The sequence below is a fragment of the Salvelinus sp. IW2-2015 genome, linkage group LG18 (assembly GCF_002910315.2).
Source record: "Salvelinus sp. IW2-2015 linkage group LG18, ASM291031v2, whole genome shotgun sequence".
Lineage (NCBI taxonomy): Eukaryota > Metazoa > Chordata > Actinopteri > Salmoniformes > Salmonidae > Salvelinus > Salvelinus sp. IW2-2015.
In genome coordinates, this window is record NC_036858.1 from 53,845,020 (window position 1) to 53,870,333 (window position 25,314).

Consider the following 25,314-nt stretch of genomic DNA (forward strand, 5'->3'; position numbering starts at 1 on the left):
GGTATATAGAAGATAGCCCTATTTGTAAAAGACCAAGTCCATATTAGGGTAAGAACAGCTCAAATAAGCAAAGAGAAATGACAGTCCATCATTACATGAAGGTCAGTCAATCCGGAAATTTCAAGAACTTTGAAAGTTTCTTCAAGCGCAGTCGCAAAAACCATCCAGCGCTATGATGAAACTGGCTCTCATGAGGACCGCCACAGGAAAGGAAGACCCAGAGATACATCTGCTGCAGTGGATAAGTTTATTAGAGTTATCAGCCTCAAATATTGCATCCCAAATAAATGCTTTAGAGTTCAAGTAACAGACACATCTCAACATCAACTGTTCAGAGGAGACTGCATGAATCAGGCCTTCATTTTCGAATTGCTGCAAAGAAGCCAATACTAAAGGACACCAATAATAAGAAGAGACTTGCTTGGCCAAGAAACAAGAGCAATGGACATTAGACCAGTGGAAATCTGTCCTTTGCTCTGATGCGTCCGCTGTCATGTGCCTTTCCTGAGGAATGGCTTCCGTCTGGCCTCTCTACCATAAAGATCTGATTGGTGAGTGCTGCAGAGATGGTTGTCCTTCTGGAAGATTCTCCATTTCCACAGAGGAACTCTGGAGTTTTGTCAGAGTGATCATTGGGTTCTTGGTCACCTCCCTGACCAAGGCCCTTCTCCATTATTGGCGAGCAGTGGTTCCAATCTTCTTCCTTTTAGAAGGATGGAGGCCACTGTGTTCCTGAGGACATTCAATGCTGCATACATTTTCTGGTACCCTTCCTCAGATCTATGCCTCGAAAAAATCTTGACTCTGAGTCTACGGACAGTTTCTTCAACCTCATGACTAGGTTTTTGCTCTGACATGCACTGTCAACTGTGGACCTTATACAGACAGGTGTGTGCCTTTCCAAATCATGTCCAATCAATTGAATTTAGCACAGGTGGACTTCAATCAAGTTGTAGTAACATCTCAAGGATGATCAATGGCAGCAGGATGCACTTGAGCTCAATTTCGAGTCTCATAGCAAAAGGTCGTGAATATTTATGTATTAAGTTATTTTTGTTTTTTATTTCTAAAAACCTGTTTTCACTTCGTCATTATTGCATATTGTGTGTAGATTGAGGAGTTTTTTATTTATTTAATCAATTTTAGAATAAGGCTGTCATGCTTTGTCATGATGAGGTATTGTGTGTAGATTGATGAGAAAAAAACAATGTAATACATTTTTTGAATAAGGCTGGTACGTAACAAAATGTGTAAAAAGTCAAGGGGTCTGAATTCTTTCCGAATGCACTGTACAGTGGGGCAAAAAAGTATTTAGTCAGCCACCAATTGCGCAAGTTCTCCCACTTAAAAAGATGAGAGAGGCCTGTAATTTTCATCATAGGTACAACTTCAACTGACAGACAAAATGAGGAAAAAAAATATCCAGAAAATCACATTGTAGGATTTTTAATGAATTTATTTGCAAATTATGGTGGAAAATAAGTATTTGGTCAATAACAAAAGTTTATCTCAATACTTGTTATATACCTTTGTTGGCAATGACAGAGGTCAAACGTTTTCTGTAAGTCTTCACAAGGTTTTCACACACTGTTGCTGGTATTTTGGCCCATTCCCTCATGCAGATCTCCTCTAGAGCAGTGATGTTTTGGGGCTGTTGCTGGGCAACACGGACTTTCAACTCTCTCCAAAGATCTTCTATGGGGTTGAAATCTGGAGACTGGCTAGGCCACTCCAGGACCTTGAAATGCTTCTTACGAAGCCACTCCTTCGTTGCCCGGGCGGTGTGTTTGGGATCATTGTCATGCTGAAAGACCCAGCCACGTTTCATCTTCAATGCCCTTGCTGATGGAAGGAGGTTTTCACTCAAAATCTCACGATACATGGCCCCATTCATTCTTTCCTTTACACGGATCAGTTGTCCTGGTCCTTTGCAGAAAAACAGCCCCAAAGCATGATGTTTCCACCCCATGCTTCACAGTAGGTATGGTGTTCTTTGGATGCAACTCACATTCTTTGTCCTCCAAACACGACGAGTTGAGTTTTTACCAAAAAGTTATATTTTGGTTTCATCTGACCATATGACATTCTCCCAATCTTCTTCTGGATCATCCAAATGCTCTCTAGCAAACTTCAGACGGGCCTGGACATGTACTGGCTTAAGCAGGGGGACACGTCTGGCACTGCAGGATTTGAATCCCTGGCGGCGTAGTGTGTTACTGATGGTAGGCTTTGTTACTTTGGTCCCAGCTCTCTGCAGGTCATTCACTAGGTCCCCCGTGTGGTTCTGGGATTTTTGCTCACCTTGTGATAATTTTGACCCCACGGGGTGAGATCTTGCGTGGAGCCCCAGATCGAGGGAGATTATCAATGGTCTTGTATGTCTTCCATTTCCTAATAATTGCTCCCACAGTTGATTTCTTCAAACCAAGCTGCTTGCCTATTGCAGATTCAGTCTTCCCAGCCTGGTGCAGGTCTACAATTTTGTTTCTGGTGTCCTTTGACAGCTCCTTGGCTCTTGGCCATAGTGGAGTTTGGAGTGTGACTGTTTGAGGTTGTGGACAGGTGTCATTAATACAGGTAACGAGTGGAGGATAGAGGAGCCTCTTAAAGAAGAAGTTACAGGTCTGTGAGAGCCAGAAATCTTGCTTGTTTGTAGGTGACCAAATACTTATTTTCCACCATAATTTGCAAATAAATTCATTAAAAATCCCACAATGTGATGTTCTGGATTTTTTTTTCTCATTTTGTCTGTCATAGTTGAAGTGTTTTTTTGTTGCACTGAGCAATTTGGTACGCCACCTTATATGATGCCAGTAGTGCTCGCTGGTTTACTGAAGTAGCATTCACAAAGCGGGACGATTGTTGGCAATATTCGGCACGWTTTCGCTGAAAAAACTCAAGCGGCTTATCAGCGTGATTGCGGTGTAATGTCTTTAAGTGACGCCTTAATTTATTTGGCTTCATGCTGTCCGCTGCCAACATTTTTAGACACAGTAAACCAGTATACCGGTCTTTCCTCGTCTCCCACTGTAGTCACAGTGAAGCCAAGCGCTACATACGCGTCGTCATATTTCCTCGTCTTAGCTTTCGGGAGACTTACGTTTGTCTCATTATCTCCGTCTCTCTCCGCCTTTCTTTTCATCCCTGTTAAATATTTTTCCATGGTGTCTCTTAAGGGTTTGTTATCTGCACTTCATATATCCTGCTCTGTGCTGTGTGCTCTTGTTCGGTGCAAAAAAAAACTACTCCCTGCGGCAAAAAAAAGCATGTTCCCCGGGGTCCCCTGGTGCGCCCCACTATTTGAGAAGGACTGACCTAACTCAATAGGTGGCTGGTCACAAACCTGTGTGTCTTATGTTTTGGTTGAGGTAACTCTAGTTGGCAGGTGTTACTACAAAATACTACAGTCATATCAGCAAAAACACTACAGTAAATACTACAGTATACTACAGTAGTTCGCCCCTTAAAAGTTGCAGCGTACTGTGACGCAGCTTGCATGGTGCCGCAGAATTCTATGATACGTTATTTAAGTGTGAACCACTGGTACCATTAATGCTAGTTAGWGCTAGTTTGACCACCAGAGGGCATCTTTGAGAAGCATTTGATAGCCTTCAATAGTGGCTGTACWAGAGAATTTAAAACCTTTTTTTGTAAGAACATAGTATATATATGGGACTGATTTTAAGACATGTTGCTTAATTAGTTTGATTAATATTATGGTGTTTCTATTTCAAGAAAAAAGAAAAAATATGGCGCTGTACATACAACTTGACGGTCAGGAGTAGGCTATTTAGCTAAGACTCCCTGTGTTGTGCGGGCACTAAGAGCATAACATTTCTACACCCTAATCGTATAATTGTAGTCTAACCAATACCCAAACGGAGATTCAGTGAAAATAAAAATCTCATTGATTTATCAAACCAGTCCCCATGCTTGTCTCAGAGAAGCGCGAAGCAGTGCTAAAATAGTTGTAGGCTATTGCTTCAAATCCTATTGCTTCTAACTTCAATATGCTCTTTAAATTAATAAGACCTACACCACTTTTAACTTTCCAGTGATACCATGCCCGGATCCGGGATCCTCCTCATCAAAAAAGCTGACTAGCATAGCCTAGCCTACGGGACAGGAGATATCATAATATAATTTTCAATACAGCAAATGAGTCCCAATACAGCAAATGAAAGATAACATCTTGTGATCCAGCATCATTTCCGATTTTTTAAATGTTTTACAGCGAAAAACACAATATGTATTTATATTAGCTAACACAATAGCCAAACACACAACCGTCTTTTCCCACTGTTTCCACCGCATAGGTAGCTTTCAACAAACCGACAAAATTAGAGATAATAATTAGTCATTAACAAGAAAACACTTCATCAGATGACAGTCTTATAACATGTTATACAATACATTTATGTTTTGTTCGAAAATGTGCATATTTGATGTATAAATCATAGTTTTACATTGCAGCACCTCACAAAATAGCATCAAAGCGACAGAATAATTACAGAGAGCAACGTGAAATACATAAATACTCATCAAAACATTTATGAAAAATACATGGTGTACAGCAAATGAAAAGATTAATCATCTTGTGAAATCCAGCCAATATTTCCGATTTTTTTAAGTGTTTTTACAGCGAAACACAATATAGAATTATATTAGCTTACCACAATAGCCAACCACAACCGCATTTATTCACCGCAAAGGTAGCTTTCGCAAAAAACAGCAAAAATATAAATTAATCACTAACATTTGGACAACTTCATCAGATGACAGTTTATAACATCAAATTAAATACATTTTGTCTTGTTCGAAATGTGCATATTTTAGAGCTGCAAGTCGTGGTTATACATTGTGAAACGTAGCAACATTTTCCAGAATGTCCGGAGATATTTTGACCTATATCTGACCAAAGAACTCATCATAAACTTTAACATAAAAATATTGTTGTGTGGCAAATGAAAGATACACTGGTTCTTAATGCAACCGCTGTGTTTAGATTTTTTAAAATAACTTTACTACAACATAAAAAACATTATTGTGAGACAGGCTCACATATTCTCCGCCTTGTTGGATTCTACATATTCACAGAAAATACAAAATAACATCATAAATGTTTTTCTTACTTTTGGCTGAGCTTCCATCAGAATGTTTACAAGGAGTTCCTTGGTCAGATAAATCGTTGTTGTGGTTTTAGAATGTAAATTTCTCTCTGTCGAATTCGCGCCACAATGCTAGCCAAGGTTGCTAACATTCCATCTCTCTTGCACAAAGAACTGAAAACTCCAAAAGTCCGCAATAAACGTTGAATAAACTGATAAAACTCGTTGAAAAATAACTCTTTATGAATGTTTTTCTAATATGTATCAAATAAAAATCAAGAGCCGGAGATTTGCGCGTGTATACCGAACGCTTTTCAGAAGACAATGTGGAGCTCCTTGCGCGCCTTGGAAAACTGACAAAATAGGCAACCTGTCCTCCAAAAGCTCTTGTTCGACCTCAGATCAAGCTAGACAGCCCATTCCACCTTCCACTGCCTGTTGACATCTAGTGGAAGGCGTATGAAGTGCATGTATATCGATTAAATAAAAGCAAGTTTGAATAGGCCAGGCCCTGAAACAGAGCCTCGTTTTCAGATTTTTCACTTCCTATATGGAAGTTTGCTGCCAAATGAGTTCTGTTTTACTCACAGATATAATTCAAACAGTTTTAGAAACTTGAGAGTGTTTTCTATCCAATAGTAATAATAATATGCATATTGTATGATCTAGAATAGAGTACGAGGCAGTTTAATTTGTGCACGATTTTTTTTTCTCCCAAAGTGAAAACAGCGCATACAATATTGACAAGAAGTTTTAACAGCACATTACTCAACACTAGTGAGACTCATGTCACTTACGGTAGGCCTACAGTATATCGAAAAATATGGTGTGACTCTCCGCAAATAATTACATATAGAAGATTCTAAATTAAATCCGAAAGCCGCCTCATGGGTCTCCCGGTGGCGGCCGGCACGGGTATCGAACCTGCATCTGTTTGCACTGCGGGAGCCCCCATCCACTCTGGAGCCCCCATCCACAAATGATCAAAATACAGAGAGGTGTTGGTAAATATATATTGTCCTGCTAATAGCCCATAATGGGCTATTATGATAATGTACATGGTGTCCAGGTCAGGATAATCAAAATACTTCTTTAAAGACTATCAGAAAGAATGTTGGTACTTATTTATTTTGATCCAAAGCCATGAATGAGGGAGTCACTCAGCTTTATGTAGGTGCCGGCATATTTTGGAGGTAATTTAGTTTTCAAAAAAACAAAAGTGAGAGATTGTAATGTGAATTAAGGCCAAAATAATAAAGGCTAAAACATGTATTTCTGTTTTTAGAGGGAGAAAAAAGCTGGGCCAATTGTGCACCGCCCTATGTGACTCACAATCACGGTCGGATGTGATACATAATAATAATTTTTGTGGTATTATTTGTTTTGTCTTTTCTGGTGGATTAAACTGAAATTGCAACCAATCAGGTTGTGATACAGCCAATCTAACTTAGAAATACATTTGAAGATAGAATTCTCCCCCTACCTTCCTTCTAGGCAAGTCTATTGTCCAGCTACCTGCTAATAGCCATAATGGCTCTGTACAATGTGACCGTGTGTGTTTGAAAGAGTATTTTCCAGTAAGCAACAATTTGTTTACCTTCATTAGACAACTTTGTTCCAATATTTCTGTAGTTCAGTGATATTTATTCCCATAGTAACCCGTTATGGATCCATAACTAAATAAAATCGGCATTTTGAAAGAGTATTTTTATAATTTTTTTATTAACGAAAGCATAAAGATGCCATTATTAGTTACATTGTTTTAGTTTGAACGTGCAGACTGGCACTAAGAACAGCGGGAATGTTTCCGAAGTCAGCTCCATTATTAGTGCAATGGCCCTGAAAGTGTTGCTCTGTGCTACCCAGTGTGGCGGGGTGGTGGTGCACCCCCCTCCCCCATGGGCTACGTCCGTCTTCTGTGCGCAGCTCTGTGGCCCATCCCATGCCCCCTGCCCTCGTGCCTTGAACCTAGCGCGCTTTCAGTGGATACAGCTGGAGAACTGCAAGGCAATCCCATTGTGCGCCACTTGGGAGCCATGACCAATATGACCAATATATATTGTCCTGCTAATAACTGTCACGATCGTCGTCTGGAGAAGGAGAGGAGGACCAACTAGCTTCCTTCATTGGAGGCCTCGTGCCATAACTCCTCACTGGAGGTTTCGTGCCATTGATCCTCACTGGAGGCTTCGTGCCATGGATCATCACTGGAGGCTTCGTGCCATGGATCATCACTGGAGGCTTCGTGCCATGGATCATCACTGGAGGCTTCTTGCCATGGAGCATCACTGGAGTCTTCGTGCCATGGATCATCACTGGAGTGGAGAGACACCCAGGAGGCCAGGCTCTGGGAGAAGGCACAGGACTCACCAGGCTGGGGAGACATGCAGGAGGCCTTGTCCTTGGCCGAGGCACCGGATGCACTGGACTGTAGAGGCACACTGGCGGTCTCGAGCGCAGAGCTAGCACCACTCGTCCCGGCTGGATTCCCCCTGTAGCCCGGCAAGTGCGGGGAGTTGGAACAGGCCGCACTGGCCTGTGCTGGCGAACTGGGGACACTGTGCGTAGGGCTGGTGCAGTATACCCCGGGCCGAGGAGACTCACTGGAGACCAGTTGCGCTGAGCCGGCATCATCCCTCCTGGCTCGATGCCCACTCTAGCCCGGCCGATTCGAGGAACTGCGATGTAGCGCACCGGGCTATGCGTGCGCACTGGGGACACCTTGCACTTCCCCACATAACACGGTGCCTGCCCAGTCACTCTCTCGTCATGGTAAGCACGGGGAGTTGGCTCAGGTCTCCTACCTGAGTCCGCCAATCTCCCCGTGTGCCCCCACCCCAAAAACATTCTGGGGCTGCCTCTTGTGCCCGTTACCTCGCGCCAATTCCTCGTAGTGTCGCCGCTCCGCTTTTGCTGCCTCCAGCTCCTTTTTCGGACGGCGATACTCTCCTGGCTGTGCCCATGGTCCTTTGTCGTCCAAAATCTCCCATGTCCAGGAGTCCATGTTCCCACGCTGCTTGGTCCTTTGTTGGTGGGTGGTTCTGTCATGATCGTCGTCTGGAGAAGGAGAGGAGGACCAAGGTACAGCGTGGTAAGTGTTCATTATTTTAATTAAATATGAAACACTTGACAGAACAACAAAAACGATAAACGAACAGACCTGTAAGGTGAACACACAAAACAGAAAACAACCACCCACAAACACAGGTGGGAACAGGCTACCTAAGTATGATTCTCAATCAGAGACAACGATAGACAGCTGCCTCTGATTGAGAACCATACCAGGCCAAACACATAGAAATACAAAACAAGGACAACATAGAACACCAGACATAGAATGCCCACCCAAACTCACGCCCTGACCAACCAAAATAGAGACATAAAAAGGATCTCTAAGGTCAGGGCGTGCCAATAACAGGGTTAATAATGTATCTGTGAGAATATCCAAGGGGCTTTTATATAATTCTAAAATAATTCTAATTCTAAAATAAATCGCTTTGTTTAAAAAATAACAATATTTTGGATAGGATTTTGTATTCAAATTACATAAAATGAGCGAGAAAAAGGCCATTCTTGAACATGGGGTGAGACATTGTTACTAATTTGTAAATAAAGCCAGTTTGTTATTTAGAATTATTTATTTCTGTTATAGAGGGAGAGAAACCAAAAACCAGTAGTCATCTCATGGGTCTCCCAGTCGAGGCCGGCACAGGTATTGAATCAGCATCTATAGCAACACAGCTTGCACTGCWATGCAGTGTCTTTGACCATTGCGCCACTCAGGCATTGTACAACGTGACCAGTCGGGATTGGGCTACAGTACTACAGTAAAATCAAAATAATCATAACAAAATATAATAATAAAACCTTAGTCTAACAACAGTTTTAGTAAGTAATACTGAAGTCGTGCACAATTATCCATTTCTATTTAGGTTTATGTCACCCATTCATTGTCAGTTAGAGACACAGTAGGACCCAGAAGCATAATCAGTGCTCTAACTCCCTCTTGCGCTGGTCTGGAGCAATGAAGTAATGACGCAGGGTACCGTACTAAACCACTAATTACCTAAACCACAAAGTCCCGCAGCATTATCACAAAACTTTTAGTGGAGCAACCACAGTACAGTCATGTATGCATAAAACTACAGTAAATACTACCATATACTACAGTCATGTCCACAAAAACACTACAGTAAATACTACCGTATACTACAGTCATGACCGCAAAAACACTACAGTGAATACTATAGTATACTACAGTCATGTCCGCAAGAACACTTCAGTGAATACTACATTCAAGTCCGCAAAAACACTACAGTGAATACTATATTATAGAAATATAGAAATACTAATATATTTTGACCATAGTATACTATAGTCTACAGTTTATGACATTGTTTTTAATGGTTTGTCATTTAATGCATTTTATCCCCACAGAGACTATTTCAGATATTTTTCAGGTAGTGCGTGAGGGGTGGCATAATGTGAACATTCTCCTGCCCTACTTTAGATTTGAGTGAAAATTGCTTGGAGCACTAGATTATAAAAACAGACAATGCAGACAGACAGGCATTGCTTTAGTGCTTTGTATTTAGTCACCTGTAGTGCTTTGTATTTAGTCACTTATAGGCTTAGTGTTTCTTATCATTTGATAAAAACACTAACATGTTTGGTTATTCTACCCTAATGTATGCTATGCTGAACGTGTTGGGAGTGTCGATAAGCCACAAACTCACACCACTTTACTTTAACAATTTGAATTATGCTTTTCTATATGCTAAAGGTCTTGCTATCAATCATGCTCATCTAGGAAAAACAAACATCCAAGATAGCACACTATTACACTCTTAGAAAAAAAGSTGTTATCTAGAACCTAAAAGGGTTCTTCGGCTGTTCCCATAGGAGAACCGTTTGAATAACTCTTTTGGGTTCCATGTAGTGTATGCCTTTGTATCCGTATGGATCAGAAGTCACGGTTCAGTCACCTGAATTCTGTGCAAAGGTGCTGGGGGGGTTGCAGAGAGTACCACTGTCAGGGAATTGAATTCTGTAACAGAACAGAGTCTGYGTTTGACTCCTATGATTGATGCAGTTGTACTGTGAGTCAAGGAGAGCCAAGGCTTGCTGAGCCATGTGATGGATATACCAATATATTTTGACTACACCGTTGGTGGGCTCCAATAACCTGCTCACCTTTTTGCAGGATGACAAATGGTAGAGCTGGTGTCCATTTCATGATTCACTATACTATATATATTGGGGTGTATTTCTAAGACAGTTGCTTGAGTCCATGGTGTGGCAAAACACACTACATGACCAAAAGTATGTGGACACCTGCTCGTCGAACATCTCATTCCAAAATCATGGGCATTAATATGGAATTGGTCCCCCCTTTGCTGCTATAACAGCCTCCACTCTTCTGGGAAGGCTTTGCACTAGATGTTGGAACATTGCTGCAGGGACTTGCTTCCATTCAGCCACAAGTGCATTAGTGAGGTCGGGCACTGATGTTGAGTAATTAGGTTGGGCTCATAGTCTGCATTCYAATTCATCCCAAAGGTGTTCGATGCGGTTGAGGTCAGGGCTCTGTGCAGGCCAGTCAAGTTCTTCCACACCGATCTCGACAAACCATTTCTGTATGGACCTCGCTTTGTGCACTGGGGCATTGTCATGCTGAAACAGGAAAGGGCCTTCCCCAAACTGTTGCCACAAAGTTGGAAGCACAGAATCGTCTAGAATGTCATTGTATGCTGTAGCATTAMGATTTCCCTTTWCTGGAACTAAGGGGCCTAGCCTGAACCATGAAAAACAGCCCCAGGCAATTATTCCTTGGCATTATGCATTGGGGCAGGTAGCGTTCTCCTGGCATCTGCMAAACCCAGATGCGTCTGTTAGACTGCCAGATCGTGAAGCGTGATACATCACTCCAGAGAACACGTTTCTCCTGCTCCAGAGCTTTACACCACTATAGCCCACGCTTGGCATTGCACATGGTGATCTTAGGCTTRTGTGCGGCTGCTCGACCATGGAGACCCATTTCATGAAGCTCCCGACAATTAGTTATTGTGCTGATGTTGTTTCCAGAGGCAGTTTGGAACTTGGTAGTGACTGTCGCAACCAAGGACAGATACGCGCTTCTGCACTCGGTGGTCCCATTCTGTGAGCTTGTGTGGCCTACCACTTCACGGCTGAGCTGTAGTTGCTCCTAGACGTTTCCACTTCACAGTAACGGCACTAACAGTTGACCATGGCAGCTCTAGCAGGGCAGAAATTTGACAAACTCACTTGTTGGAAAGGTGGCATCCTATGACGGTGCCACGTTGAAAGTCACTGAGCTCTTCGGTAAGGCCATTCTACTGCCAATGTTAGTCTATAGCGATTGCATGGCTGTGTGCTCGATTTTATACACCTGTCAGCAACGGGTGTGGCTAAAATAGCCGAATCCACTAATTTGAAGGGGTGTCCACAAACTTTTGTTTATATAGCGTTCAAACATAGTTATTGCTTGTTTTGTCTAGTGTTGTTTCCAAACACCTTGCAGCTTGAGGGTATTGAAACACAAAATGAGATGACTTAGACTTCATTGTACTAGAGTGAATGCTGTAGAGTGAATACTATAGAGTGAATACAGATGGATCTCAGAAATAATGAGAATAAAAATCCTCAAACAATACACTGGTTGATAATCTATAATCAGCTCTGTATCAGTGACTGAGGTGTTGAACCCATTGTCAACTACTGAAATATCTCTATTCACAAACCAGGCACAAAGATAATCCCAGAAACAGAATAACCCAGGACTGAGAATGATACATCAGGCAACTTGAAACAGCAATATGAAATCACAGTATACTTTTTCTATGACTATCATTGTTCAGTCCAGAGGTTGACAAAGTCAGAAAACTAAACCTCTTCTAAGACAGCCAATGATATTTTTTTGCATGGCGAAGCATCCCTCATGGAAAACTCTTGAAGTGAAATGTTGTAATATGAATAGGGCCGAGGGAACTGCACTGTTCTCCTTACCTTAGAACTGAAACTGAAATGCTTGACATTATACCTACTTCTCTGAGGCCCCCACAGAGTTACAGTATTACAGTCGAGACCAATTGACTTAAAACAATGATTTGAGRAATTGAAAGAGTTGAACGGCAAAGCCTAAGCGGAACCGATTTCTCAGATACTTGATAATTGACGAAGCAATCCTACATCTATGACATGGTAATGCTGCTCACCATTCACTTAAAATACATTAGTGACACACAGTGGTTCCTCATTTAAATGTTGCGTCATACTGCATAATTGCATGCGTTATGCTTTGGTTTGTTGTGGTATGCTTCGGTTTATTTTCAGAGCTTGCCATTAATGCTCATTTAACCACCAGAGGGCATCTTTGAGCACATCTACTTGATTATGCAATATTATGGTGTTTCTCTTCCAAGAAAAACRAAAATGCATTTTACAGTAGCCTATGTAGGSCTATAGCCTACTGTACCTAAAACATCTGTTGGTTCAAGTCCTTCAAAAATAGAAACATGGGCARAATATTGTATAAAATATTTCTATGGTTAAAGGTCTATCGATGGTCATTTCAATTCAAATGTAACTCATTCCATTCTTGTTCCAGGAAAATATGTCGCCATACAACATGACAGGAAAGATTTTAGTTTACCGGCCATTTGAAAAATTTACCGGAGCCATATGCWTTGGATGCCCACCATCTTGTCGCGTAAAGGCAACTCCAAAAGCCTGCGAAGGTTGTGTAATATGAGACTCACATGCTCTAGAAAATATATAATGCTATTATTTTCTATTGGTATCATGATGAAGATGCTCTCAATGTAAGACACTACGCCTGCTAAGTTTCAAAATATAACTCTTTATATGTTAATTGTTGTTATATTATTATATTTTATTATTATATTATATCATTATATTCTTAGCCTACTATAAAATATGTGTGTTGACTGTGATCAGGGTAGCCAAAGTGTGTCTTGTCTGTTTAATGAACAAAATAACTATTGATTTAATGTGCATGGCGCAGCCGTATACAGTAGGCTGCACAGACCAGTAACATAATTAAACGTATGTTTTATTCGGACCTGCCTAAAACAAATTAATAATGGATTTCTTTGTGATGGTGTATTCAATGGATTTATTAAAATAGATAATAATGTATGTTGAGAGAGCGTGCAACCTGAGCATGCATAACTACCTGGCCTGCTGCGTGGAAATATAGGAAAGTGCTTTTTTAACATCCATTACGAATGATAATACAGTATATTCAAACTATAGTTCCTCACAGTAAGCTATTTGAAAAATCTTTCAACAATCAATCACACTTTCTCGGTATGAAAGAGCACTTCCTTCCCAAATGTACAGTTGCATCTTGTTAATTAAGAATCAGTAGCAGACGAGTACAGTGGTTGGTCTCATTGGACAAGTTGTGTGACASACTGACCTATTGTCAATAACAGACAGAATCGACACTTCCTTTCCCCTGTTTCTCTCGATATTTGTCTTTTTACTTTGGCTGTGGKGGTGTAGTATACCCCTGTAGTTACTTGGCTCTTAGGCTAAGTCTCATCACTAGCCAGACTCGATTCACAGTCGAACAGTAACGCAATCAACTGTGCATGCAAATGAGCACATACACTGAATCAATCTGCACATACACCCAACCACGAACATGAGATCTCTCTTAACTAAACTGATGGAAGCTTTGTATGGGTGCACACTGGCCCCATTGATGACTTGTAAGGCAGACATTCAAAGACCAGCTCACCTAATCTTACAATCAGTGTTCACCAGTGAAATTATGCACACATCTCTCATTTACAGGAACCCTCATCACAGAATATAAAGGCAATTTCAGAGCTTCCAGCCTTTATTCCACACAAAGCATTGTTCTTTTGCTTGGAGTCCATTGAGGTACATTACAATTAAGCTCCAGATCAAGCAAATTAGAAAGKGAGGGAGTTCTAAGAAAGTAATTGGACACAATTGTCTTTATGACTAAGTGATCACTTAGTTACTTTTCCTAGTCATTTAAAAAAAAAAATCAGCTAAAAAATCTGAACCTATAGAGAAAAGCCAGGATGTATGATCTTTGGACTTCTGTACCAATTTGCCTTTAAAGATGAATTGTCACAGTGATCAATAGAGATGACGTAAAAACCCTAAACTTTTAAAGTTATGTGTAGGTTTATAACAAAACAAAAAAGTTTCATAAAAAAAGGACGCTCCATCGTCTGTGAATAACCTATTGCTATACTTCTGAAAATACTTTAGAAATTATCGTTAAAAGGGAGGGATAGAAGTCAAGGTGGATGAATCGTCTGTCAGTAAACAGATAGGCCTACAGTTACTCCAAAGACCTTGGAGTCATTGGAAATGGAGCTAAGTCCCATGTTCTCTCTGAGCTAATGCACACTGTGCTGACACCYTTGAAAGAGTAGCAGCATCATAACAACTCCACAGACTAGCTCTGTTATGGACTCTAATAAAAGCCTCTGACTGGTCTGGGAACTTACTGACAATATMATTTTTCAACACCAATCAGGCATCTCTTTGCAAACTGCAAACATGCATGCACTCAAAAAGTCCCAAACGTACGAATTAGAAGCCAAAGTTCAAATCCTAGCCATAAAGATGGTTGTATTTATTAACACAATCTATCCAACAATGGTATTGGTCAACAATGGTATGTATACACATTAGTTGGCCGTGCTGTACAGTATCCAGGCTCTAAGAATTCCATTCAGACATGTCAATTAGCCCTTTGTGAATGTTAGCAATGTATTTGTTGTACTTTTGTACTTGATGGCTAAGTTATTCCCCAAGAGCTAAAAGCTGACAACAWGAATCTAAGTCCTCACACCCATAACTGTCTCTAATTGCAGAGGTGCTGTTATGCCATGATCTAACAGTCTGTTGATTCTGAGAAAACCCTCACATTGTTTGCAACTTGCCACTCTTCCATTTGAAATAGAGTAACGGTTGAACACTAACCACTAATACAGTCTCTGTGACCAGAMCYTGGCATTAGTCTTGCTATTATCATTACTCAGATTTWTTCGCTATTCCCCTTCTCCATTTTAACTGATTGAAAAACTAAAGAGAATACCCTGACTATTATTTCCTTCTAGTCCTCAGTTCCGGTTTGTTTATTCAAGGATTATCAATATAACAACAATCACCGTCTAATTAATTTTGTGCTTCCAAAGTATGGTGATGTGGCCATGGCAGTGTCAAAAGGAATTCTGTTTTCAGAGCTGTTGTCAGTGCAGCTGCTAATCAGGAGTTTTCATCTGTGAACAAGAGCTGCATTTACTCAAGGGTCTCGTCTTTGAGGTGACGGAGAAACCACTTATTTCAGCAGTTTTGACTCTTAGACAACTTTCCAAGTGATTTTCCAAGAGGAACTGAGAGTTAAACCAAACAATAATTCAATGTCAAGCAAGGATAAGGAGCCCATTCTCATTGAACAAAGCCATGGTATTTCGGCAAGTTGAAGCTGTTTAGGGTTGTATCCCTTTATTTTAAGCAATAGTTGAAAGATTAGTGTAATCTGTGTGGGTAGCTGGACAGGTAAGATGACGGACAGTGAAGGTGAACAGGTGGTCACGTGTCAGGTGACAGAGGAATGGATGAGACTGAGGCAGGAATTCCTTTAACCATAAAGTGGTATATTTACTGAGTAGTCTGTGCTGCATAACAAAGGAAACAGAATAACATGTATCCAATCAAATTCATAATCACAAAGATTAAATCATAACAATTACTCATTATTAACATAATTAGGTMATTCAGTTCAATAAGAAGTCAATAGGAATCATCCTTGAGTCATTTAGGCTCGTAACTATTCATCATAATCATGAGAAGACTAATACAAATAATTCAAWCAGTGATCGGTTATTCAATCTATAATCTCCATCAGTTTGATATCAGAATGGACCAGTTCAGCAAACAATGACATTTCATATTTTACCCTTTCAAGTTTGTCTTCATATGTACATGTCATTTCATTACATATTAACCATATCGATTGCATAATTGGCCTGTGATGATCTGTAGGGCCGTGATCATTGACCATTTACATTACATAATAGGTTTGAAAGCGTGAGCTCCAAGCCGCACTCCGTGGTAATAACTATAAACAATAACCGATGGCCCGCTCTCCCGATCGCAACAGATAGTTCAGATGAAAGGTAACAGATTCGGTGGATTTACGTGGATTCATGGGGATTAGACGGAGTTAAGGAAGAGAAAGCAGCGAGATCGGGCGATGGCGATTTCCTCCTTTTAATGAGTTGAGATCTGTCGGACATTTCCACCTGACCCAATTAAAGCGCCCCTGGCCCARATGAGCAAGTGGCCACGAATTAAAGGATTCTTCCAGCAACTCCATGGGCCTTTTCTACAATAGTGTTGTCAATATAACATAAGGACATACAYACTGTATATTGGTGGCAGAATACACAGATATTTTCTGTGGATTATACATAGATAAGGTAATAATAGCTTAATATACAATAGCATGAAAGCTGACTGAAACCAATGTTATTGCCAGAGGTTTTCACAGGACATCTCAAATGTCCACACTCATCCTCAGTGTAAACAGTTTAGCACCTTTGTTTTCTTTAGGCCATGTTGGTCATCTGTCCTCTGTGTGCATATGCTTGAAACATGTTTCTGCGCTGACACCTGTGTCTGGATTAGGTAGATCGTTTGGATTAGTGACAGGCCCATGAAGAATAGGTGGCTCACTGCATAGTGTATATTATTAGCGTGACATTTAAGAGATTATGACATTTTATCCTGACAATCTATTTACTTGTATTACCCAGTGTGTTGACAGCCATTGGTGAGCTAACAGAAGCTAACAGTAATAATACACTGAGGGTAGACCTTTTTTTTTTTAGTTGTGGAAAAAATACAATATCTCTCACACGGTGAGTGAATCAAAACTATTAGTGGTAAACATTACAGTGGAGTTATTTGTTTTTGTGCCCAAGCAAGCCACTTTCATTCATTGTGTGTGTGTGTGTGTGTGTGTGTGTGTGTGTGGAGGGTGGGGCGAAATAAATTATTCAGTGCAGTTGTCTCCTGTACCAACACAGAATGAAAGATTCACACGCTGCTCAAGTTTGAAATTAAATTAACACAAAATGGCTTGTTGAACAAAAGTAAGTGGGAAAATCACTGGACATAAAATGAATGATTGATTAAAGACCTGCCAGGCAGATTGATACTCTACTGCAAACAAGAAGTGCACACATCATTCTGGGAACATGCTCCAGTAGTAGTACAGTATAGGAATGCCATTGGTGGCTACACTCTTAGAAAAATAGGTGCTATCTCCCCACAGGAGAAACCTTTGAAGAACCCTTTTTGGTTCCAGGTAGAACCCTWTTTTGGTTCCAGGTAGAACCCTTTTGAGTTCCACATAGAGCCCTTTCCACAGATGGTTTTACATGGAACCCAAAATAGKTCTACCTGGAACCAAAACTGTTATCCTATTTTCTAAGAATGTAGGAAATATCTATAGTAAGCGTTTGATTTCAGTGACTAATATGATTCATATCAGCCTTTAGTAAGGGTGTCATTGAGAAAGGATTAAAAGCCTCCTTCTTGAAATTATTATTGGATAGACCTAATGGATCAGTGGTTTATTACCACTTTTTTTTTTACAGACTTTACAACTCTTGGTTTGATGAGTTGAAACAAGATTATAGGCTAACTAGTTAGCTTGTTTAATGGCAAAATATTGATATTCATAATATTGGTTACTAGGTGTTTGTACCTAAACGCTATTGTAACAAATTAACAATAATGCCTTTATTATCCAGTAAATATTATGCATTTGTTTGGTACTCTGTTCAGTAACACTTTTTTGATTGTTAGAACTTAGCTACATCAGAAAATATTGACATTAGCTACAGAACAGTCACTTTACTTATCTTTGGCAGCCTCATGCTCTGATTGTTTGTGCATTAACAGGTCAACAAGATGCTGCCCGACTCTGGTTTAGCATTCACACCTAATGGACTGACATTTTGGCAGTAGAATCTGGTCAGTCTGAACTGGCTTTAGGAAATAGAAAGTTGTGAGTGCACATCACGCAGCGATACACATTTTGGGGAGCTTTATCTATAATTGAATGTGGACACTAGCGATGTAGGCGTACAGGGAAAATCAGTTGGGTTTATTTCTGTGTCACATCTGCACTGTTTCTGTGAGCTGCACTCTGTCCATGTGACACTATCTTATCTATGTGCTCTGACACCAGAATGTGTTAGCGTTAGATCCTAGTGAAGGCATACCCTGGTTCTTTGTTCCTGGGTCCTTGAGGCAGTCTAGCAATGCTATTGTCCTTCTGTTCTTGTTCCTTGCCATGCTTGTTATTGTGTGCCTGATGTCATTTCCTTTTCTGCTGGGTGTAAAGCMTTTTACTTTTACGTCCTTTCTCTGAAAACTTAAAATTTGAGACAAAAGCACAGTACAAAACTGGGAMCACTAACAATAATGTGAAGTACTTAAATATTTGATAACAATGACTAGATGTTATGTAACATTTCTCTCTCTATTCGCAGGTTATCTGGCTTCATGTTGCCGTCGCCTATTGTGAGCACAGGGTCAATAATGGCCCTTTGGTTCACAACAGATTTTGCTGTGAGTGCACAAGGATTTAAAGCAATTTATGAAGGTGAGACCTATTATTATTGCATGTTTCTCTAATTAAAAGCCTGGCTGGATTGATGTATTATAGGGTTTAAAAATACTGAACATATTTGTGTTACCAAAATGGTAATTGTCTTACTATTGACTTGTTTCTCTACTATATATTGATTTCATTGGTTAAGTTGACAGTGGATTGTACTTGCATCACCAGAGTAGTTTGTTTGATTYCCTCATGGGCCACAAATAATCAATATAAAATATAAATTACTGTTCTTTTTTATAGGGTAATTCTTGAATCTGTGTCTGAAAATCTGMATATTATATTTCATATGAAAAAACACGGCTAAGTTCACTTAAATTGACAAAAACCACCCCAAAACGATCTTTTGGTATTTGTTTTTACAGCCGGTATGATACATTTAGCATACCGCATCATAACGGTTGTGTTTCTTTATTTTGAAGTTATGTATCTTTAAAACTTGATTGTTGACACGCAAAACATTTTGGGACTATAACAACAATGGACTAATGAAACAAAAAACCAAAGATAGTTCTTGGGTGGAGTTTTCCTTTAACATGCACCTCTTCAGGACCTCAATTTGTTACTGTTTAAGCTGTGTGCAGAGAGACGTGGCTACTGCTGTAGTTGTTATCTGCTTAGTACATGTTCCCATTTACGTTATTTTGGCATTATTTGCATGATTAAACCTGTGGTTGATAGCTGTGGCATTTCAAGGGAGTTCAGGTCAACTGTATCAAACTAGGGTCATTACAAAACTGTATAGTGTGTTTTATAAAGTAAACAGCACAAATCACTTTGACCCAGCCAGGACAATACTGCATGTCATTTATTTTCCATGAGTCTAAATATCACTGGAGTCTCAACTCACCCCCTTTGTAGGAAACATCTCTCAGGATGGCATACACTGTATGAGCCCTCTTGAGACACTGGGGCCTAGGCTATGAATGATGCACGAGCATGGCACTTTGCTCGTAAACCTTTCTAAAGATAAGCATGCTTTTTTCTTTGTTTTTTTCCCYCGGAACATTTTCATCCCTAGTGATTCAGAGTTGTGTTAGTGCTACAGGGTTGTGAGGGGATACCAAAACTCAATTCCCTAAATGTTTTCTAACGCAATATCAGTCTCATTTGGCAACAACACTTGTTCCTGGTTKTGACAATTCCTTTTATGGACAATGGTTTATTGTGTGTAGCGTGCGCTAGTTCTTGCTTTGAGTGATAAGAAAGAATGAACAATGATGGGCTTATCTAATGTTGGCTGTATCAGAACACTTTCTCCTGATATCTTAGCACTGACTACTGATATCTTTGTACTAACCACTGCCTCAGAATGAATTACAGCTACTGTATGTTGTATGTTACAGCATGAATAAGGTTGGCAATATTGCGTTATATTGCGTTCTCTACATGTGTTTTATTCATCCACATAGAAGAAGAATTGTCACTTTTGCATTCTAGGAAAATGTCACATCTTCTTTTATKATGCGTTAGTGGCTGGCCTCTCAGAACATGAATAGCTAATCCATCAGGGTAATGGCGTTTAATAAGGGTGTTTTGTCTGGTTGTCTGAATGGGCTCCATTTAAGCCGACAAAGATTGATTTTCCATGTAACCATTGGAGTCTAAATGAAATTGACTGCAGATTTTGTCTGGGATTTTARAGAATTTTGATACAGGCCAGGATTTCATTGATAAAAGTGTCACAACCATTGTTATGATGAAGGGTGTTGCTGGACCCCTAGAGTGTTAATAGTATTGATGGTAACAACATTTCCTTTGGTAGCATTGTWTTTTTCATTTTCAGTTTATTGCAGTTGAGATTGAGATATGATGTTATCCAACTATGCAACCTGCAGGTTTTCCCAGCAGCCCTTAGATTGTGATTTATGGGCCATTACACTTGACTAATTGTAGCTAATCTATTTGCCTCTCTTGATTGGCACAGCAGTGTGCGAGATGGATAAATATCCTAGCAGCGTATTTACCTCCACAGATGCTCTCAGGAATCAGAAATAGCTATGTTTGCAAATTGATTTACTGTTGATGAAGCTAAATGAGTACAAAAAGACAAAAAGACAAATAAGCATATTATTATAAAAACCAATATTGCATCATAGTGATCCCATTTTAATTCAATCATTGTCACTAACATTTCATTAAGTATATTTCTTTAGACCTTTATTGGAAAGATTTTTATGAAAAATTATAAGTACAAAATCCTGCAGYAGATAATGGACAACTCCAGCAGGGTGCTGTTCCAACATATAGTGAAACCTTCAAATGGAGCCTGGTCCATCAAGTAGGATGAGAGTCCAACCGATATTTAACCAAGCCTTGAAGATTCAGAATAGTGCTTTACGCCAAGAATCAGCTTTATATGAAATAATTGGCTACTATGTTTTATGAAACAATGAAACATATATTTTASAGATCTACGGTAGCATGCAAATATGCTATTTTATTCAGCCTTTCATTMGTAAGGCTCTATGGGGACACACTTAAAGTGTGTTCAATTACAATCCAAGAAGAGTAACAACAATAATCTTAGAAGTGGCGTCTCTCATATTAGATCAGTGGAAAAATAGTAACTTTCCTCAAAGGACCTTTGAACACATTACTTTGAGAAAATGCATGGGAGCCACCCAGGTGTGAAACAAGCTGTACTAGATTGTACAGAGAAAGTGCCCATGAACAACCAACGCCTCTTTCCGATTTGTTAGAGGTATTGCTCCCCATAGTACTAACTGCAACCACCAAGATGCCATCTTCAAAGCACTAAAGTTGGCACACTGGAAGGATTTAAATCCCTGTGCCACTTTTAATCATTCCTTTCAAGTCTCTTGTTAAGGGATATCTTTAACTTTCTTGCACAGCGCAACATGAAGACGTTTTAAAATTAACCGTAAGACATATCTGAATATTATTTGATGGAACTATTATCTGAGACAAAATAGAATTAGAAAACAACTAAATAAGAGAGAATTACAACCAACCAGCAGAGGATGCATATAGCTCATGTTTTAAATGACAAGAAAATTGTACAGCGGTATYAAAGTGTTTATCTTATGTTAAACTGCCAAAAGGTAAAGCCTTTAACAAACCATCATGTTGCTTTGCAGTTAGCGCTGTATGCATGTGAATGCACTGGTGTGCGGTGTGTGTAAATCTGTGCATTTTTGGAGGCATGAAAAAGTGGGAAGTGCTGCAGCAGTTAAGCTTAGGTACACAATCACACATCTTTTTTGTTGGTTTCAGATTCCACTGAACAAGAGTCAAACACTCAGCATTCTTTGCCCCATTCCACCATGTTAAGTATTAATCATTATTTTGGCCCCTTAATTTTCACTTGGGATTAATTCTCRACAGGATCCTACACTGAGCAAAAATATAAACACAACATGTAAAGTGTTGGTCCCATGTTTCATGAGCTGAAATAAAAGATCCCAGACGTTTTAAATACGCACAAAAAGCGTATTTCTCTAAAACAAAAATGTGTTTACAWCCCTGTCAGTGAGCATTTTTCCTTAGCCAAGATTAAACAGCATGATCATTACATAGGTGCACCTTGTGCTGGGGACAATAAAAGACCAGTGTAAAATCTGCAGTTTTGTCACACAACACAATGCCACAGATGTCTCAAGTTTTGATGGAGTGTGCAATTGGCATGCTGACAGCATGAATGTCCACCAGAGCTGTTGCCAAAGAATTTCATGTTAATTTCTCTACCATAAGCCGCCTCCAAAGTCGTTTTACAGGATTTGGCAGTACGTCCAACTGGCCTCACAACCGCAGACCACATGTATGGCGTTGTGTGGGTGAGTGGTTTGCTGATATCAAAGTTGTGAACAGAGTGCACCATCGTGGTGGTGGGTTTATGTTATGGGCAGGCATAAGCTACGGACAAAAAACATAATTGCATTTTATCGATGGCAATTTGAAAGCACAGAGATACCATGACGAGATCCTGAGGCCCATTGTCGTGCCATTCATCCACTGCGTTCACCTTATTTTTCAGCATGATAATGCACAGCCTCATGTCGCAAGGATCTGTACACAATTCCTGGAAGCTGAAAAGTCACAGTTCTTCCATGGCCTGCATACTCACCAGACATGTMACCSATTGAGAATGTTTGGAATKCTCTGGATCGACATGTATGACAGTTCCCGCCAATATCCAGCAACATTCCACAGGCCACAATCAACWACCTGATCAACTCTATGCGAAGGAGATGTGTCGCGCTGCATGAGGAAAATAGTGGTCACACCAGATACTGACTGGTGTTCTGATCCACCCACCTACTTTTTTTAAGGTATCTGTGACCAACAGATGCATATCTGTATTCCCAGTCATGTGAAATCCATAGATTAGGGCCTAATGAATTTATTTCAATTTMCTTATTTCCTTATTTGAACTKTAACTCAGTAAAATCATTCAAAACTGTTGGATGTTGCATTTATATTTTTGTTCAGTATATAAGGGAATTTCCCATGACATTAAAATGAAAATTTGTTCACTATTTCCTTTAGGAAGATGTTTACTCCTGCATCGTATGTATAGTTCTTACATTTTGTGCTGAGATGCATATATTTGTTATGTACCTTATAGGGGATTCTATTCCTCATGGGTGTTTATATTGCAACAGCTTCATTTAGAGCCATAATCATATTTCATATAGAAAAAAGCCCAAGATGCAATAATCAAGTTCTGCAGAGCATTCAAAGGATGATAGACTATCACCTGTGCAATACAATTATGGCTTGGACATATTGGATGGCCTGTAGTGTGAGGTGAGCTAATCCCATGAATAGCTAAATTATGTGACAGAAGTCATTTGAATGATTTAAAGCAAAGTGCACACCGGTTATGTTGAATACCTTGAAGATACATGTGCATATTTAACACACACCAGCTTTGGAGCTTGCCATACGATGTGTATCTACAATTCCACACCTTTGTCAGCTTTGTCATTAACTTCCAGTCAGTTTTATATCAAAATGCTTATAGCCCAGATACTTTCCAATATGTGGAGTGTTTTATCTGTTTACACAACTAAAAAGTAAAATGTATGAACACATTCACTCAGATTGTGTGAATGTATTGGTATTTACAGTATGAGGGGGAGATCAACATTGATATTCAGATCAATCAGCGCTGAATGTTTGTGGTTTTAATGACAGATCTTTATATCGACAGTSAAGGACAAACTCCAAGACAGAGTGCCTTACATATCCAATAAAATCCAAGATGCCTCTTAGAGTTTGTCACGCCCTGGCCTTAGTATTCTTTGTTTTCTTTATTATTTTAGTTAGGTCAGGGTGTGACATGGGGTATGTTTGTGTTTTTGTCTTGTCTTGGGTGGTTGTAGTGTCTAGGGGGATTTGTTAGAGTGTATGGGTTTGTGTTGAGTGAATGTTTCTAGGGAAGTCTATGGTTGAGTGAATGTGTCTAGGTATGTCTATGGTTGCCTGAGTGGTTCTCAATCAGAGACAGATGTTTTTCATTTGTCTCTGATTGGGAACCATATTTAAGGCGGCCATAGGCATCATGTATTTGTGGGTAATTTTCTATGTTCTATGTTGCATGTGTGCACTAGTTTTTCATAGCTTCACGTTCGTCTGTTTGTTGTTTTGTTTCATTTTTCTTCTTATAATTAAAGAAGATGTATTTTGCACACGCTGCGCCTTGGTCATCTCTCTCTCCTATAGACGATCGTGACAGAATTACCCACCAATCTAGGACCAAGCGGCGTGTCAAGCGGCAACAGGACCCACCTACACAGGATTCATGGACATGGGAGGAGATACTGGATGGTAAGGGACCTTGGGTACAACCGGGAGAATATCGCCTCCCTGAGTGAAGAGCTGGGGCAGTCTAAAGCCGAGAGGAGGCGATATGAGGAGGCAGCACGGAAACAAGGCTGGAAGCCCGTGAGTTACAACCCAAAATTTCTTGGGGTGGCATTAAGGGAGTGTGGCGAAGTCAGGTAGGAGACCTGCACCTACCTCCCTGTACTTACCGTGGAGAGCGGAGTGACGGCGGACACCGTGTTTACGCAGTAGAGCGCACGGTGTCTCCTGTACGTGTTCATAGCCGGTGCGGGGTTATTCCACTCCCGCACTGGTAGGGCTAGATTGGGCATTGAGCCAGGGTGCCATGAAGCCGGCTCAACGCGTCTGGTCACCAAGTGCGTCTCCTCGGGCCGGCTTATAATGGCACCAGCCTTACGCATGGTGTCCCGGTTCGCCTAACATAGCCCGGTGCGGGTTATTCCACTCCCCGACTGGTCGGGGCGAACGGGAGCATACACCAGGTAAGGTTGGGCAGGCTCAGTGCTCAAGGGAGCACAGTACGCCTGCACGGTCCGGTATTTCCGGCGCCACCTCCCGCCCCAGCCAAGTACCACCAGTGCTACACCATGCACCAGGCTTCCAGTTGCGGTCTCCAGAGCCCTATTCCTCCTCCACGCACTCTCCCTGTGGTGCGTGTCTCCAGCCCATTAC

General features: G+C 40.4%; 1 protein-coding gene across 1 annotated transcript in view; it reads left to right on the top strand.

The window, feature by feature from the left end:
- The window catches only part of LOC111977959 (CUB and sushi domain-containing protein 1-like), a 638,095-nt gene that overhangs the window by 298,293 nt on the left and 314,488 nt on the right, over nucleotides 1–25,314 (top strand). The window contains exon 3 of the mRNA XM_070448606.1: nucleotides 18,704–18,816. Coding sequence (XP_070304707.1) covers nucleotides 18,704–18,816 — 113 coding nt within the window. The remainder of the gene's footprint in view (nucleotides 1–18,703; nucleotides 18,817–25,314) is intronic.